Source organism: Ambystoma mexicanum, chromosome 1q (assembly GCF_040938575.1).
Source record: "Ambystoma mexicanum isolate Mex_15411 chromosome 1q, UKY_AmexF1_1, whole genome shotgun sequence".
Classification (NCBI taxonomy): Eukaryota; Metazoa; Chordata; class Amphibia; order Caudata; family Ambystomatidae; genus Ambystoma; species Ambystoma mexicanum.
This window is the reverse complement of record NC_090922.1, coordinates 39,770,724-39,788,332: the sequence shown is the minus strand read 5'-3', so window position 1 is coordinate 39,788,332 and position 17,609 is coordinate 39,770,724. Positions and strand designations below refer to the sequence as shown.

Genomic DNA, 17,609 nt, shown 5'->3' with positions numbered 1-17,609 from the left:
ACCAAGGTACTGGCGGTGGCAGCTGCACACCTACGCAGGGAGGCAATCCCAGTGTACCCTTATCTGGACGACTGGCTCATAACGGGGGAAACCCCAGGGATTTGCAGGACAAACATTCAAAGGACTATCGACCTCCTCCACGAATTGGGCTTCTCAATCAACGAGAAGAAGTCAAGCCTGGTGCCAAGCACCTCAAAACAGTTCCTAGGAGCAATCCTAGATACTCAGAAAGGGTTGACCTTCCCTTCCGAAGAAAGAATTCGGAATATACTACTGCAAATTCCACATTATCAGTCCGGTCAACAAATAACGGTACGCAAAGCAATGCGGTTACTGGGCATGATGGCGTCATGCATTTACCTGGTCCCTCACGCGCGACTGCGCATGCGTCCCATGCAGGAATGGTTGGCGAAACAGTGGTCTCAGGCAAGTGGTCAGTGGGACGATCTAGTGGTCATTTCGCCAACACTTGTACAGAGCCTACACTGGTGGACAAGAGAGAATCTCGCAAGGGGGAAAACCTTTTACGATCCCGAAGTACAAGCAGTGGTGACTACAGATGCATGCCTGACTGGGTGGGGAGCTCACCATCTCCACCACACAGCTCAGGGTCTCTGGTCTCACTCAGTTGCCAAGAACCACATAAACCTGCTAGAGCTTCTGGCAGTATTCAGAGCGCTTCAGGCGTTCGAGCCCCATCTACTAAACTTGTCGGTGCAAATCCTGACGGACAGCACAACAGCCATGTTCTACCTGAACAAGCAAGGAGGGACTCGTTCGCCAAATCTGTCCAAGCTTGCCCAGAAAATCTGGATATGGGCACTCAAACGGAACATCTTCCTGTCATCGCAACATGTTCCAGGGGAGCTCAATTCCCTAGCGGATGCTCTAAGCAGAGACTCCCTCCCAGAAGAACACGAATGGGTCCTTCACAGAAAAATCGTAGAAGATCTCTTCTCTCAGTGGGGTTTCCCCACTATAGACTTATTCGCCACAAGCGAAAACAAACAATGCCCAGGATTTGCATCCAGGTTCCCCCAGCCAGACTCCCAAGGGAACGCCCTGTGGATGAACTGGTCAGGGATGTTTGCGTACGCTTTTCCACCAACTCCTCTCATCAGGAAAGTGGTGTACAAGATGAACAAGGAATCGATGACGCTCATCCTAGTTGCTCCCATGTGGGCGAGACAACCATGGTTTCCACACCTACGCAGGATGGCGGTGTGCGAGCCCATCAAACTTCCAGCCTGGTACAACCTACTGTCCCAGCAACTAGGTCAAACAGTGCACCAGCAATCCAACTCAATGAACCTGGCAGCATGGCTCCTGAGGTCATAGAGTTTGGACATCTCAAATTACCACAAAGGTGTATGGACATCCTAAAAGAATCCAGGAAGCCAAACACAAGGCACTGTTACTTTGACAAGTGGAAGAGATTCGTTATTTGGTGCCAGAATAAACAAATCAACCCTATTGATTGCACTCCTTCCAACATTGTAACATACATGCTCCACCTGCTGGACGCAGGATTGGTTTTTAACTCTCTAAAGGTACACCTGGCAGCCCTGTCGGCTTACACCACATCCCATAACAGGGTGTCGTGGTGGAAAGTACCAGTAGTTAAGGCCTTCATGGAAGGAGTAAAGAGACTTCACCCTCCTATTTCGAACCCACCGCCAGGATGGGACCTTAATGTGGTGCTAGCTAAGCTCATGGGCCCCCCGTTCGAACCCATGCATAAAAGTAGTCTCAAACACCTGACTTATAAAACGGCCTTCTTAGTAGCCATTACCTCTATAAGAAGGGTCAGTGAAATTCAGGCTATGTCAGTGCAGGATCCCTTCTTTACTATCCATAAAGACAAACTGGTTTTACGCACACACCCTAGGTTCTCACCTAAATTTATATCAAAGTTCCATGTAAACCAGTCCATTGAGCTTCCGGCTTTCTTCCAGAACCCGCAAAGCTCGGCTGAGGTGAAACTACACACCCTAGATGTGCGTAGGGCGGTCCTCTACTATGTAAATAAAACCAGACCGCTAAGAAAAACAGATCAACTGTTTGTCTCCGTAGCTACAGGCAGAGAGGTAGATCGCGTCTCTAAAGGCGCTATCTCGAAGTGGATTATCAACTGTATACAGCTGTGTTACTCTCTCTCTGGGAAAACTCTGCCTTTTACGCCAAGAGCCCACTCTACTAGAGGCATTGGGGCCACTCTGGCTTTCATTGCAAATGTTCCCCTCGACACCATTTGCAAAGCAGCTACTTGGAGCTCCATTCACACTTTTACTCAGCATTACTGCATTGACACTCATTCCAAGACAGATACACAAGTGGGACAAGCGGTTCTAAGACACCTGTTTGCTCATGACCCTTCTCACATCCCACCTCCTTCTTCGGGTACTGCTCGCTAATCTATGCACAGCATGTGATCTAAGCAGATTCCACAAGCCTCAGAAGGGATACATTACTCACCGTAATCGTATTTCTGATGCTTGTATCTGCTTAGATTCACATGCGACCCACCCTTCCTCCCCTCCGAGAGAAGGCGCATGATGGCTGGTAGTCTTACCTTTCTGTCTATCTGCTTGGATTATCTGTACTCACGCTACTCCTCATGCTTCCTCATGTCAGAAAAAATACAATCTGAGGATCCTAGACGCGTGAGGGATCTTGGGTACAGTGGACGTCACACTAGGGATAGTATTACTGGCACGCCTATGTCGACGCCCATTTTCGAGTTTCGAAAAACAAACTGTAATACTCCGCAGCTTCCACTAGATGTCGGCCTATGCACAGCATGTGAATCTAAGCAGATACAAGCATCAGAAATACGATTACAGTGAGTAATGTATCATATATATATATATATATATATATATATATATATATATATATATATATATATATATATATATATATAGTATACAAATACAGTAGCACAAGCAAACACTGACCAGAGCTTTGGTATCAAGTATATAATTAGTTATTTAAAGACACACTTAGAAACACTCTAGCACTATTATTGTAAGCAAGTTCAAAAAACAGTCACTATTAATATATATACATCCCTTAGTCCTTATTAGACAAGTCTTAGTTAACACCACTTATTTCCAGACCGAGGTGAGCGCTTAACTAAAGATGGCACTACAATAAGTTTAAGAAAAAGGGAGGGAAAAGGCAGAAATTAGGAACAGCACACACCACAATACTTTAGAAGCACTCAGCAAGGCAGGAAAGTCAAAGTCTACTTGTGAGCAAAATGTTCAGAGGCCAGGCTCCCTCTTGGAGAGAGTAGAACACCAATGCGCCCAAGATCACACAGTTTAAAAGGCTTGGAAAGTCTTGCAGAGAGTTCAGAAAGGAATTAGTTCAATTTAGAAAAGTTCAGTTAGCCAGCCTAGGGCCAACCCACGTGGTAAGTTGAGGCTTTAAGAGTCACCCCACATGGACCGTTGCGAGGGAGCCCAGGCGGACACAGTACCTTTAAAGTGGAGAGGATCCTCCAGCGGGGGCAGTTGTTCCTGGCAGCGGGGGCAAGTCGCGGCGTCGTCCAGAGGAAGAGATGATCTCGACGTGGTGGAAAGCTGAAGGTCGTTGCACTGCCAGGGAAGAAACCAGCCGCTGAGTTCTCCGGTAAAAAGGTACTACCCTTTTATTCGCGGTAGTGGAAAAACGTGGTATTCCGGTTGCCGGGGTGCTTGGCACAGGCAAGGCGGCCACGAGATGATCCAAAAAGGCGGGCAAACTGGTTATCCCCACCAGTCAAAGGAAGAAGACTCTTCGGGATGAAGATCTCCTCTGTCGTTGGAAGAAGTGGTGAGTCGGTTCAGCAGGGCTCCACCGGTGGTGTCGTGGTTTGCAGGTCGGCTCAGCTTCCCCTCTTCGGATTCTTTGTTCCTGTGGCGACGTCTGAAGTCCCAGTCCCCAAAGCCCTGCTTTTATGCAGAAAACCCGCATTCATCAGTCCTAGCGGTCACTCAAACATGCTAAGTGGTGAGCCGGGCAGCTCAACACTGGGCCAATCACACAAGAGTGAAACTTGAGTTGCCGAGGCAACTCAGTCCAGGGTGCCTAAACCCCCTCCCACACCCCCTGTGGTACCCAGACAGAGTGGCACCACTTTTGGAGGCTTCTGTGGAGAAGCCCGCCAAAAGGTGGAACAAAGGGCTCGACTTGGGTTGGAGTCAAGAAGCGAACACAAAAGCCATTTTGGAACCGAATTCTGGCAAAAAATAACAACCAGTGAATTAATATTAAATAATTTAAACCGGCGGTATGTTTGAGGCTATGTTAAAAAGTATTAGCCTCGAACAATGGGAAAATCCTATAGGAATATATTCGCGGGTGAATATAATAAGTAGTATCCACTGCCACCAGCCAAAACTCGCTCAGGGGGGACTGGACAGTGCCCCCTCGAACAACAGACCCAGGGGCAATCGAATTGCCCCTACCAGTACGCCCACAATATGATGGTTTGTACTGCTTCTGTTCACAATTTAGGACTAGTAAAGCCAATGGTGACTTTACATGCCCTGGGAGACAATAGTCAGTCCCAGGGTACGGAGTCTATGTTTGGGGTCACTATGACACCCCGGTGTTACGGCACGGAGGGTGCTGTGTAACACACATACCAAAAATACATGAAGCCCTATGGAGTAAAAGACCCCATAGGCCATAAAACACATTACAAAATCAAAGGATATCTCAAATCATGCCTAAAATTGGGAGAAAAAGAGTCTCACTCTTAGCAGGAGAAAAAAATAAAACTCAAACATCCAGCAAAGCTGCTGGGGGACTCACTAGGTTTGGGAAATTAGCCTTAAAAGAGAATTCTCCCTAACACCCCAACACATATTATCTAAAAGATGAAGCTTTTGCATTTTTACCAGCGTCCAATATAATCTGCCAACAATCTTCTAATGGTCCTTAAAGTCATATCCATTTTAAATGCTCTAAACACATCAATAATCTTGTAGCTGAGTCCCGAAAGTGATCCATTGTGTACTAAATAAAATGTTAAAATGTTTGTGTGGCCATGAAAGGGGGTTATTTCTCAATGTGTGCCGTTTGCACGTGTGGCCTTTGTAGACCAGAAAAGGGTGTTGTCTTTTTGTTTGGGATAATCATGTGTTGGCAATGATTGTGCTAGGTGGGCTTCAGTAAACCATTTCTCCTTTCCTTTGACAGCAACCTCTGGTGCAGGTATCCTCTTGGTGTATGGGAGAATATGGGGACCTTCTAGTATCCGGCCAGTGTGAGGAGGAGGAGCCCATCCAGGTAAAAGTAATTGTTTGTGGTAAAGTGACTGTTTGTTGGGAGAGCTACGGCTCAAAAATTGCTTGTTGTTAGTTAGTACCTTCACAGTATCCCAGCTTAATCAAAATGTTATGCTCTTAAAAAGCAATTAATTCTGCATCATAGGCTTAAGACTAAAATCCTTTTCGGTTAAATAGCTCCAGGATGGGATATGATAGGATAGGTTATTTATAACGCGCTTAATACCCATAGGTTTCTCAGCACAGACCTGGGGATTGAGAGGTGCTGTGTTTGGAAGATTTCTCCATCCTGGGGTCTGGCATGGATTCACATGCTCATGAATATTCCGTCCGTCGTCAGGCCTGGAAACCTCGGTAAAAGAAAAAACAGTTTCCTTTTCAAACTGTATTTCTCCTCTAAACCAATCACTGAGCTCTGGGCCATACTGCCCCCAGCCAATGACTTCCCTCTCCCTAAGCCCCTCCTCTGGCAGCCATCTTCAGATTTTTACTGCACGTTCAAGTGTTGGGAGTCCTCGTGTTTTGCTATGTGAGCTGATCTACATTTTTTCATGTTTTTCAATAAAAAGTTCAAATTTTGTCAAACAGAGCCTGTGTGCTCTTTCTCTACATTTGCCGACAAGCAAGGATCCGTTTGTCAGTGAATTTCAACGCCCCTCAAGGGCAAGATTCCTTGCAATTTCATTGAAGATTCCAGAAGACCATCGGGCCTACTCCACACTCCGGATCATGTTGGAGGCGAAGGAGGGAAGTTCACTTTTCAAGCTCTGCTCCAGCTGTGGACTGCAGAATGTGTTTGCAGAGGACAAACACCTCCAGTGCCTTTGTCTCCATCCGGATCACAAGGAAACAGATTGCGAAATCTGCCTTGGGTTCTCTAAGTGAACCGTGAAGGATCATCACAGTAGGCTGGCGGCGTGGCTCAGCGCCAAGGCCACTGCCCTGTGCGGGAAGCAGGGGCATGCCTCACCTAGGACTGGCCGGTCCGAACAGCGGGCTTCTAAGTCCTTTGAGGGCGCTCCATCTATGTGGGCCCAAGACAAGGCCAAGCACCAGAAGTCTGTTTCTGTCGGGGGCGCCGCACTCATCTTCACCATCTGCCTCCATCTCCAGCCTCGAAGAGGAAAGCGGCTAACCCGGCGAAGCTGCGGGAAAAGCCTGATAAGACAAAGGCACAAGAAAAGACTGACTTACCCCAGAAGGGCCAGATGGCCCAGGTGAAGTCGTCGTTGACGATCGAGTTGGTGGCGGCTGCCCTCTCGAAGGCCAAGGGAGCGGACCCAGGCAAGGTAGTCCCAGCAATGCTCAAGAATCCCTGCCCCTGAGATGTGAGGCATCAGCCAAGCCGGTGGAGAGCACACTAGAGAAGAGGATACCATCCCTGAGCCCCAACCAGACTCCCCGGGATGCAAAAAAGGGAGGGGGGGAAGGGGATGCCTCAACCGTACTCCAGGGCATGGATACTTCTTCCTCGGACGAGGAGGACCAGGCATCCATCCACACAATCCAGGAGGACACTGCCGCATTAACCTCCACATGTGGCCAAGAGGGATCGTCTGGAGAAGAAATTCTAGGTGCCTGAGTCCGCACCCAAGTGCCTACATTCACAGCCTTCGCCGGACTCTGTGGTCTTGGCGGCAGCAAGGAAGAAGTCTAACCCCTCGTCTTCATCCTGCGTCCCTCCGGATAGCGAGGGGAAGAAGTTGGATGCCATGGGAAGAAAACTATTATACTCGGCGGCGTAAACAGTCAAGGCGTGCAACACCCTTGCTATCCCGGCCAGCTACGACTGGATACGAATCCAGCAGTGGGGCCATCTGATATAAGATGGCCCCACTGCTGGATTTCCTTCCCGCCGAAAAGCTGGTCGACGCACTTTCCATCCTCCAGGAGGGGGAGGTGGCATCAGACCATGCCGTCACGGTGGCCCTGGACATTGCGGACACAGGGTTCCGACAGATGGGGAACAGTGTCTGCCTCCGTTGTCTTGGCTGGCTGAAAGCCACCAACTTTCGTCAGGCAGTGCAGAGGAGGGTTCTGGACATGACCTTCGACGGGAACAACCTCTTTGGGAAGGGTGTCAACGAGTTGTTTCAGGCCATTAAGAGTGACACTGAGAGCGTCTGTGCCTTGGGCACTCTTCAACACCGCCCGTCCTTTCAACAACGGCCGTCCTTCATGCCTCCGGCGGGAAGTCAGGCAGATTGTTAGGGAGAATTCTCTGTAAGGCTAATTTCCCAAACCTAGTGAGTCCCCCAGCAGCTTTGCTGAATTTTTGGGGTTTATTTTTTTCTCTCCTGCTAAGAGTGAGATTCTTTTTGCTCCCATTCTTAGACATGATTTGAGGTTTTCCTTTAACTTTCCATGTGTTTAATGGGCTATGGGGTCTTTTACTCCATAGGGTCTCATGTGTTTTTTTTTATGTGGGTTACACAGCGCCCTCCGTGCCGTAACCCAGGGGTGTCGTAGCGACCCCCTAACATAGACTCCATACCCTGGGACTGACTACTGTCTCCCAGGGCATGTAAAGTCACCATTGGCTTTGCTAGTCCCAAATTATGAACAGAAACCAGTACAAGCCATCATATTGTGGACGTACTGGTCGGGGCAATTTGATTGCCCCGGGGTCTGTTGTTCGAGGGGGCACGTCTCCGTCCCCCCTGACCGAGTTTTGGCTGGTGGCAGTGGATACTACTTTTTATATTCGACCGCGAATATATCTCTATGGGATTTTCCCATTGTTCGAGGCTACCAGCTTTAATTATTTAATTCTTATAGCCTCGAACATACCGCCGATTTATTTATTTAATATTAATTCGCCGATTGGTATTTTTTGCCAGAACTCGATTCTAAAATGGCATTTGTGTTCTCTTCTGTGACTCCAACCCAAGTCGAGCCCTTTGTTCCACTTTTTGGCAGGCTTCTCCACAGAAGCCTCCAAAAGTGGTGCCACTCTGTCTGGGTACCACAGGGGGTGTGGGAGGGGGTTTAGGCACCCTGGACTGAGTTACCCTGGTAACTCAAGTCGCACTCTTGCGTGATTGGCCCAAGTGGTGAGCCGGCCGGCTCACCACTTAGCATGTTTGATTGACAGCTAGGCTGAGTGAATGGGGCTATGCTGCATAAAAGCAGGGCTTTGGGGACTGGAACTTCAGAAGTCGCCACAGGACCTAAGAATCCAAGGAGGGAGAAGCTGAGCCGGCCTGCAACGACGACACCACCGGTGGAGCCCTGCTGAACCGTCTCACCACTTCTCCTCTGTCGTTGGGAAATCTCCAGCCCGGAGAGTCTTCTTCCTTCGACTGGTGGGGATAACCAGTCTACCTTCTTTTCGCCTTCCTGGAGCATCTCGTGGTCACCTGGCCTGTGCCAAGCATACCAGCAACCGGGATACCACATTTTCACCACTACCGCAAACCGAAAGGGTAGTACCTTTGTACCGGAGAACTCTGCGGCTGGTTTCTTCCCTGGCAGTGCAACCACCTTCATCTTTCCTCCACGACGAGATCTTCTCTTCCTCTGGACGATGCTGCGACTTGCATCCGCTGCCAGGAACAACTGGCCCCGCTGGAGGATCCTCTCCATTTAAGGTACCGTGTTCCGCCTGGCTTCACTTGCAACCGATTGAACGGGGTGTATTAAATCCTCGTCTCTCGAACCTGGCTTAGCCTGGGACACCTTAGCTAACTTTTCTGAACTGAACTAAACCTTTTCCGAACTACCTCCACAAACTTCGAAGACTCTGTGTAACTGTCTGGGCACCTTCCGCCTGGCTCCCTTGAAAGTGGGCCTGGCACCTAAACTTCCTTGCTCACCAGTAGACAGTGCCTTCCTAACTTGCTGTGGTTCGTTAAAAAGTGTTTAGTGTGTATGCTTCCATAATTCTGCTTTTCCCTCCCTTTTTATTGAACTTGTTGGAGTGCCATCGAACGTTAAGCGCTCACCTCTGTCTGGAATTAAGTGGTGTTAACTAAGACTTGTCCAACAAGTAATCAGGGATGTACATATGATAATAGTGATTGTGTTTTTGAACTTATCTTAACAATTTAGTGCTAGTGTCTTTTATAAGAGTGTGTTAAATAAATAAGTTTCTAATGTTTGTTAATCTGCTTAGAATCACATGCTGTGCATAGGTCCGACATCCAGTGGTCACTGCGGAGTATTGCATTTTGTTTTTCGCAGTCGAAAAGGGGACGCCGACAAGGCGTGTCTGAAACACTATCCCTATAGTGACGTGCGTTGTACCCACAATCCCTCACGCGTCGAGGTCCCTCAGATTGTTTTTTTCCGCCCAGCTACTGGTCGCCTTTACGCGGAGCTCCTCGAGAGACATTGCAGATTTCATCTCCTCGACCTTTGGTCGTTTTCCTATTAATATATAACACATAGATCCCTCCCTCGACGCAGTTCTGAAGCTGTTTCTCCGCCGAGCAAGATCTTCGACGGAGGGGACGAGCGGGGGAGATCCTTCGGCGTTGCCGAACACGTGGCCTGGCCTCGCAGGCCAAATACAGTAGGGAGAGTGGGGTCGTGGGACATCTCTGTTTCCTTTCTGAGAATGCCTTTCCCCTTCCTTTCCCTTGGGGTCGTTATCACGCTTTACTGCCTCGGCTATGGAGAGGACACCCTTTAGGTTTTGCCCACATTGCAAGGGCAAGTTCACTTGGAAGGACAAGCATTCACGGTGTAACCGCTGCTTGCCCCTCGATCACAAAGAGGGTTGCACGGCTTGTCGGCTTCTTAAGCCAAAGACTCTATGCAGTGGTCCCTAAGGGAACTGCACAGGTGTCTGCCTAACACAGATCGCTGAAGAGTTTCGACAGAGGGTCTTCTTCGTACAGTCAACCCTCCCGGTCCACCAGGATGTCGGGCCCCCACCCATGCACCCCAGTGGCCGGGCTTCGTCAGCGAGTGGAAGATCTCCACCGACTGATGGGTGCTGGACGCTCTTGCCCATGGGGACGCTCTAGAGTTCCTGTAGAAGTGTCCACAGATAAGTCCGGTGGCCCTGCAGGAGCAGCACATCCGTCGGCTCCTGCAGGAAGTACGGGCCATTATAAAAGGGGCGATAGAGGTAGTTCAAAAGCGACTCTGGAGCTCAAGAGTCTACTCCAGATACTGGAGGAGGAGACTGGGTGCTGGAAGCCCATTCTAGACCTGTGGCATCTTAACAAAAACCTCAAGTTCCAAAACATTCAGGATGGTCATGTTGCAGCATGTGCTAATCCAACTCGAGGAAGGAGACTTCTTGACGTTGCTGGACCTAGAGGACGCATACTTCCACGTCCCCATTCACGAGAAGCATACAGTAGTACAGGGAAGGCACTATCAATTCAAGGCCCTCTGCTTAGGACTGAAGTCGGCACCCTCAGTGTTTAGGAAGTGCCTGGCACCAGTGGCGGCCCATCTGCGTCTACAGGGGCTACACGTGTACCCGTACCTCGACGCCTGGCTCATTCAGGCAAAGTCGAAGTAGCTGTCAAACACACGGAGAGGACCGTTAGACTGCTGACTGATCTGGGGTCCTCCGTCAACTATCCAAAGTCCTGCTTGATACCATTGCACAACGCTCTGTTCATGGGGGCCAGGCTCAACACTGTCTCCTGCCTGGCGCCTCCCTTGGAGGAGAGGATTGGCCATGCTGGGCAAGGTGCAACGGCTGTTGGCACTGAAGACCGCCACGGTGCAGACCATCAAGTCGCTGCTCAGCATGATGTCATCGTGTATCTACCTGAATCATTCCTGAATGCTAGATGGATCCAGGTGTCCGGAAGCTTCACCGACAAGATTTCCCTCAACGAGGAGTTCCGTCGAGCAATACCACTGTTGGGCATGCACTCCAGAGCCCCCGTTCCAGGAGACGGCCACCACGGACATTTCCCTGGAGGGCTGGGGAGCCAACACCGGACAGCTCCCCATCAATATCCTGGAGCTGCGGGCAGTGTTCTCGGCCCTCAAGTCGTTACTTCTGTCCATCAAGGGCAAAGTGGTGGAGGTCTTCACGGACAACACCACCACAATGTTCTACATCTGGAAGCAGGGGAGCACCAGATCACCAGCGCTCTCCAGAGAGGCGCAAGACTAATGGCACTGGGCCGTCGCCCAAGAGATGTTCCTCATCTCCTTTCACCTGGCGGTAGTCAACACCATCACTGACTCAACTCAGCAGGGAACTGCGCTCCTGCCATGAGTGGTAACTTCGACAGGATCAAGTGGACTGCTTTTTCCTCAAGTGGTGAAGGCCCCAAATCGATCTGTTTGCGACTGCGACTAATTCCAAATGCCAGAAATTTGCCAGCAGTTTCCACCAGCTGTGGAGCATGAGGAGGTTTTTTCCTTCCCGTGGGAAGGCCTGTTCTTGTATGCGTCCCACCCCCCCCCCCACATTGCTGCTCCTGGTGCGAGTCATCAATCAACTCAGATGGTGCCGATGCAGGATGATCCTTGTCGCCCTGACGTAGCCGAGGCAAATTTGCTACCCGGACCTTCTCAGCCTGTCAACGCCGCCTCCAGTCAAGCTGCCAGTGGTTGTGGATCTGCTCACCACAGAAGGAGGGGCAATCCTGCATCACTACCCAGAATCGATGAACCTGAAGGCTTGGCTCCTGCAGCCTTAGAGTTTGGAGGGTACGAGTGGCCGGCGGACTGCAGGTATGTCCTTGCCAGGGCCAGAGCGTCGTCTACTCTTAAGTGCTACGGGCACAAGTGGAAGTGTTTTGCTATGTGGTGCTGGGCGCAGAAGATCAACCCTCTGAGGGTCACGGACACCGCATATTCTTCCATACGTGTTATTCTTGGCCAAGGCCGGACTATTGCACGCCTCTATCAAGGTGCATCTGGTGGCTATCTCCTGCTACACCAGGTCTCCAGAACGGTCTTCTCTTTGGTCCCAACGTCTCATCAAGGAGTTCCTCAAAGGACTGTTTCAATCGTTCCTGCCGATGAAGGCACCTGCCCCAGCATGGGAACTCAACGTGGTACTGACAAGGCTCATGAGGGCCCCCTTCGAGACTATGCATCAGGTCCTTCTCAAGTTCCTCTCATGGAAAACGGCTTTCCTCTTGGCCATCACATCTGCTGGGAGGGTGGGTGAGATCCAGGCCCTATCCTGTAAACAGATGTATCTGACTTTTCACGACTTGAGGGTGGTGCTGCGGACCCACACCTCCATGCCATAGGTTCCGTCGGAATGCCACCTCAACTAGCCTTTGGTGTTTCCTGTGTTCTTCCAGAAACCTTGATCGCCGGCTGAGAGGACTTTGCACTTGCTGGATGTGGCTTGTGCTCTGAAGTTCTATGTGGCACGCACAAAGAGTTTCCAGAAGCCGTGTCAACTATTCGTTAACTTTGTTCCTGTGAACCATGGGAAGGCCTCGTCCAAGGCTTCCATCTCCAAGTGGCTCTCCGGCTGTATCACACACTGTCATCTGTAGCCCATTCCACCGGAGCGATCGCTGCAACGACGGCGTTCCTGTCTGGTGTGCCCCTGCTGGACAGCTGCAGGGCTGCTACGTGGAGGTCTACACCCACCTTCACAAGATTCTACTGCGTCGACAGGGATTCTAGGGTCGGCCAAGCAGTGCTACGCAACCTGTTTGCTTGAAAGTTAGCCTGTTCTAGAGGTAAGAGTAATTGCTTATGTTGAGCCTTGCCTCCTCCTGTGGTTGTGTAATGTTGTACTGCTATGTATTCTTTATTCATGAGCACGTGAATCCATGCCAACCCCCATGCTGGAGAAGGAACAAGTTACTTACCTGTAACTATTGTTCTCCAGCATGGGTCTGGCATGGATTCACATGCAAACCCTCCTGCCGTCTCCTCTGTGGCTCTTCGTCAAACTGCCACTTAACGTGCTTACCAAATCTAAAGATGACTGCCAGAGGAGGGGCTTGGGGAGAGGGCAGTCATTGGCTGGGGGCAGTACGACCTAGAGCTCAGTGATTGGTTTAGAAGAGAAATACAGTTTGTAAGTGAAAGTGAAACTGTTTTTTCTTTTACCGAGGGTTCCCGGCCTGACAGGGAATATTCATGAGTATGTGAATCCATGCCAGACCCATGCTGGAGAACTATAGTTACAGTTAAGTTACTTGTTCCTTATCATTTGTATGCTTCATCCCTCTCCTAATACGACCCCCAGCACATTGTGCTGTTCTTCTGTACCTTTTTCCGATCTCCCCTGAATGAGTGGAGTCTTTTTCCACTCATTCTTTCTTAATTGCTCTGACTTTTAGAACTCTGTTCTACCTTTACTATGGAGTCTATTTTCCTCCATATCTCTTTTAAGGCATCTGTTTAACTTTTGCAGCCCACAGCTCTCTATGGTCCGTGTTGCTGGGGGTCTCCTTTGAGATTATTTTACTATCCCTAGGTAACTACTGTTCTTAAGGATAGAGGGATACTTTGTATCCTTCCTAAAACATTATACTGTGAAAGATTAGCACACCCCACCTTATGTCAAGGTCTATGGGATACCTAGTATCCCTCTACTCTCTTTTAGTCACATAGACAACCTTTAGTTATGGCTGGTGGCAGTGGATGTGTTCTACCAACAATTGTGCTATTTTCTACCACAGATGGTATTCACAGTCTCGGTTATGCACAAACCTTTATTTTTTGCAATTTCTAGCGTGACTGTGCTTTGTTAGCCCTCCTACCATTTTTTTTGTGTTTATATTTTGGGGCAAGCAGGAAGTGGGGGAGGAGTATTTCACGCCCCTGCCCTTTGTCTGCCTGAGTGTGTGAATGGAACCAATGCCCAAAGAGGGGCTGGCTGTCCTGATTGGACAGCCACCCGTCCCTTTCTGCAAACTGCTGAGCGAGATTGCAGGGGAGTGTTTGCTGAAACTGAATAAAAGTTGAGGTTCCTGAGGTGAAATGCTAGTCGACCACGGGGAGCTGAAGTAACTGAAGAAGGAGACGACCAGAGATACATTGCAGACCCTTTGCATCACTGTGTAGTAACCACTGCGGTCACCGATTTCTATTCGACAGAGGAGCTCAGAAGACGATGATTCCTTCCATTTGGCTGGTGGGAACAAACAGCCCGGAGACAAACTAAAAACTGAGCCATCTCCCGAAGTGCTGTGCCTCTCCATAGCTGCAGAACATGAATAACAGAGGACCTCAGACCCATTTGAAGTGCATCGTCTTTGCAAGGCTTAATCCGTCCTAGTCGTTGAGTTCCAGGTGAACCTCCAGAGACACGATCCGACTCATCTAAAGCCCCCTCACCAGAGTGCAGGACTTCATAAGCGAAGATCGACCGGGCAAGTACCGTCCTTGTTGGTGCTGAGTAAAAGCTGCCAAAACCGCAGACTGACCAAAGGAGCAGAAAAATCCATGCCAATGGCTCTCTCTGTCGAGACTGCTGCTGAGACATCCCCTTCATAGACCATCCTCTCGGCACCAGACTGCGGAATCCAGAGACCGGGTTTCGACACAAAGTAGAATCCAGCCACACACAGTTCTTCTAACCTAAGACACTGTGGGGTGAAAGGTATTGATTACCTTGAACCAAGCGGTTGCTCCAGAGCGTTGTAGTGTGTGAAAAGGTGCCCAGGGTTTCCACTAGAACCTCTGACCCAAGCTGCCGGCTTGTGTCCCTTGAGTGAGTCCTATTGCAGGGTCTCTATTGTTAACTCTTTGAGTATCTTTTCCTAGAGACTGAAAGTATCCTGAGGAACCTTTGCTGTTCTTCTGCTTCGTAAGACTTTGAGTCCTCTCTGAACTGACTTTTGCATATAGTTAGGGATTGGACTTTAGAAGCCTTAGTTTTCCAGTAAAGTGTCTCTAGAACGTTAAGCTCTGCTACTGTATGACTGACCAACCTTTTTCCTTCCTAAAAGACTGCATGTGATTTTGCTAACTAAATATAATGACTGTATATATATCTTTGTCTTAACGTGAGTGTGTGGCCATATCGATAATGCGGTAGAACTGTCATTGGTGTCAAACTCTGACAATTGTAACGCGTGCAACTCCCATTGTAGCAGTGGCCTCTGAAAAGTATTTTTTGATGCTTGTTAATCTGCTTAGAATCACATGCTGTGCATATGGTCCGATATCCAGTGGTAACCGCAGAGTTTTGCATCTTGTCTTTCGGGGACCGAAAGGGGACGTCGGCGTAGGCGTGTCTGTAACACTATCCCCATGGTGACGTGTAGTGTACCCAAAATCCCTCATGTGCCAAGGTCCCTCAGATTGTTTTTTTCCACCCAGATAACTGGTCGCCCTATAGCGGAGCTCTTAGATAAGGGACATTGTTTATCTTATACCGACTTGTCGGTTATTCCCCGTTAAGTCACTTCGACCATAAAGAACAACTTCAGCGAAGACTGCAGGGGATTTGTCTACGGGGTGGATTTCGGTGCCTAAGTTCCGGCGGCCGGAGCTTCCATGTAGTCGGGCCCTCCGGCCGACCTTTACAGTAGACAGAGTGGGGTCGGGTTGGCCATATTTTCGGTATGTCTTTCCTCTTTCCGCCTCTTTACCCTTTAGGTCTGGTCATCTTCCCCTTTTGCTATGGAAAGGACTCCTTTTAGGTTCTGCCCTAAGTGTAGGGTCAGATACCCTTGGAAGGATGAGCACAGTACGTGCAGCGCCCGTCTCCCCATAGATCACAATGAGAAGCAGTGTGTAAACTCTTTCGGCCCAAGACTATTAAGGAGCGCCGTGTAAAGCGGAGGGCCGCGTACGGTATGTCGCAGGTGGAGCCACCGCCACACCCGCCGAAAGTGACGGAGGCACCTCTGATGACCAAACATCCGTTGCGGATGTGATAGACCTTGAGGCGGACACTTCTAGGTCCGCAACGCCCATCCCCGACCCTTTAAGGCCTGACTCTGGTCTCGCTTCAGGGACAACACCCGGCGACAGGGGCGTACAAGTGCATCTCACTAAGAACACAACTCCTACACCTATTTCGATGGGTACGTTGAAAAAGGTGAAAGCGCCAGCAGGGCCATCGAACATTTCGGCGGATTCCTCAGATCATACCGATCCAAAGCCCTCCTGCATCCGCAGCAGCGTCTTGCGACTGGGCATTGAAAGACAAATAAGGCCGCTGTAGACAATCGGATGGCCTTCAATACCATGTTAAAAAAGGCAGCTGAGCATTTTCAAATCTCTACTCAAGAGGCAGTGCCTGAGCAGGACTTTGTAGAGGATATTCTTAAGGAGAAACCTCCCTCTAGCCAGGTCATTCCCCTTCTTAACTCTTATCAAGAGAAGATTGGCTACCTCCCTGGTATCACCAGCTCTAACCTGGGCAGTGAACCCAAGAGTTGAAAAATGATTTCGATCAGCTCCTTCGGACCCACTATACATTAAAGGACACGCCACCCCCGATTCTCTGGTAGTGACTACCACCTGGAAATGGGCAGGAGTACCCCTTGCCACAGGGGAAGCACCTCCGGATAGGGAATCCAAGAGGCTGTATGCCTTAGGCAAGCGAGTCACCTCGGCTGCCGCATATACCACTCGTATAGCAAATAATACTACGCTGTTGGCGAGTTACACTGACACTCACTGGAACCTACTTCAGGAAGGCTTCCAGGAGGTCCCAGAACCCGCCAAGTCCAAACTTCTCTCTATTGTGGCCGAAAGAACCAGAATGTAATCAAGAACACTCTGGACACGGCTGAAACAGCAGGCAGGTCTCTAGCCCAGGGGACATTACTAAAGAGGCACGCTTGGCTTAGTACCTCAGGGTTTAAACCCGAAACACAGTCCTTGCTCATCAATAAACCGATTGAAGAAGCTAACCTCTTCGGAAAGGCAGTGCATGAGGCGCTGGAAACAGCCAAAAAAGAGCATGAGACTCTTAAGTCTCTGCAACAAATCACACACAAAGACCTTCCCCTCAGAGAGGAGGTACCCTCCAAGGAGTCAGCAACGAGGCAGAGCCAGAGGTAGAGGCCCCGATTCCAGAGGAGCTGCAGCCTCCGGTCAGAAATGACCATCAGATCCAGTACCCCTCCCATGTCACCCCGATCGGGGGGGCGCTTAACATCTTTCCTCAAGGCATGGGAGGGGATAACTTCAGACCAGTGGGTCAAAAAGACGGTCGCCTACGGGTACTGGCGGGAATTCGCCCGACCTCCACAATTCAGACCACCATGCTCACGGCGGCTTTCACCGGACCATCTGGAGACCCTGAATGAAGAGGTGGAAGCGCTGCTGGGAAAGGACGCCATAGAAGCCGTCCCTATTCATCAGGTAAACAAGGGTATTTATTCAGTGTGCTTACTTGTACCCAAAAAGGTCCTCACCATGCGCCCTGTTCTAGACCTGCGCCCAGCAAACAAGTTCATAAAACCTCAGAAGTTTTGC

At 49.8% G+C, this 17,609-nt stretch overlaps 1 protein-coding gene across 3 annotated transcripts in view; it reads left to right on the top strand.

Moving 5' to 3' along the window:
• The window catches only part of AP1G1 (adaptor related protein complex 1 subunit gamma 1), a 1,918,561-nt gene that overhangs the window by 1,284,108 nt on the left and 616,844 nt on the right, over nucleotides 1-17,609 (top strand). For all 3 annotated transcript variants that reach the window (XM_069635469.1, XM_069635470.1, XM_069635471.1), the window contains one exon: nucleotides 5,191-5,280. In XM_069635469.1, coding sequence (XP_069491570.1) covers nucleotides 5,191-5,280 — 90 coding nt within the window. The remainder of the gene's footprint in view (nucleotides 1-5,190; nucleotides 5,281-17,609) is intronic.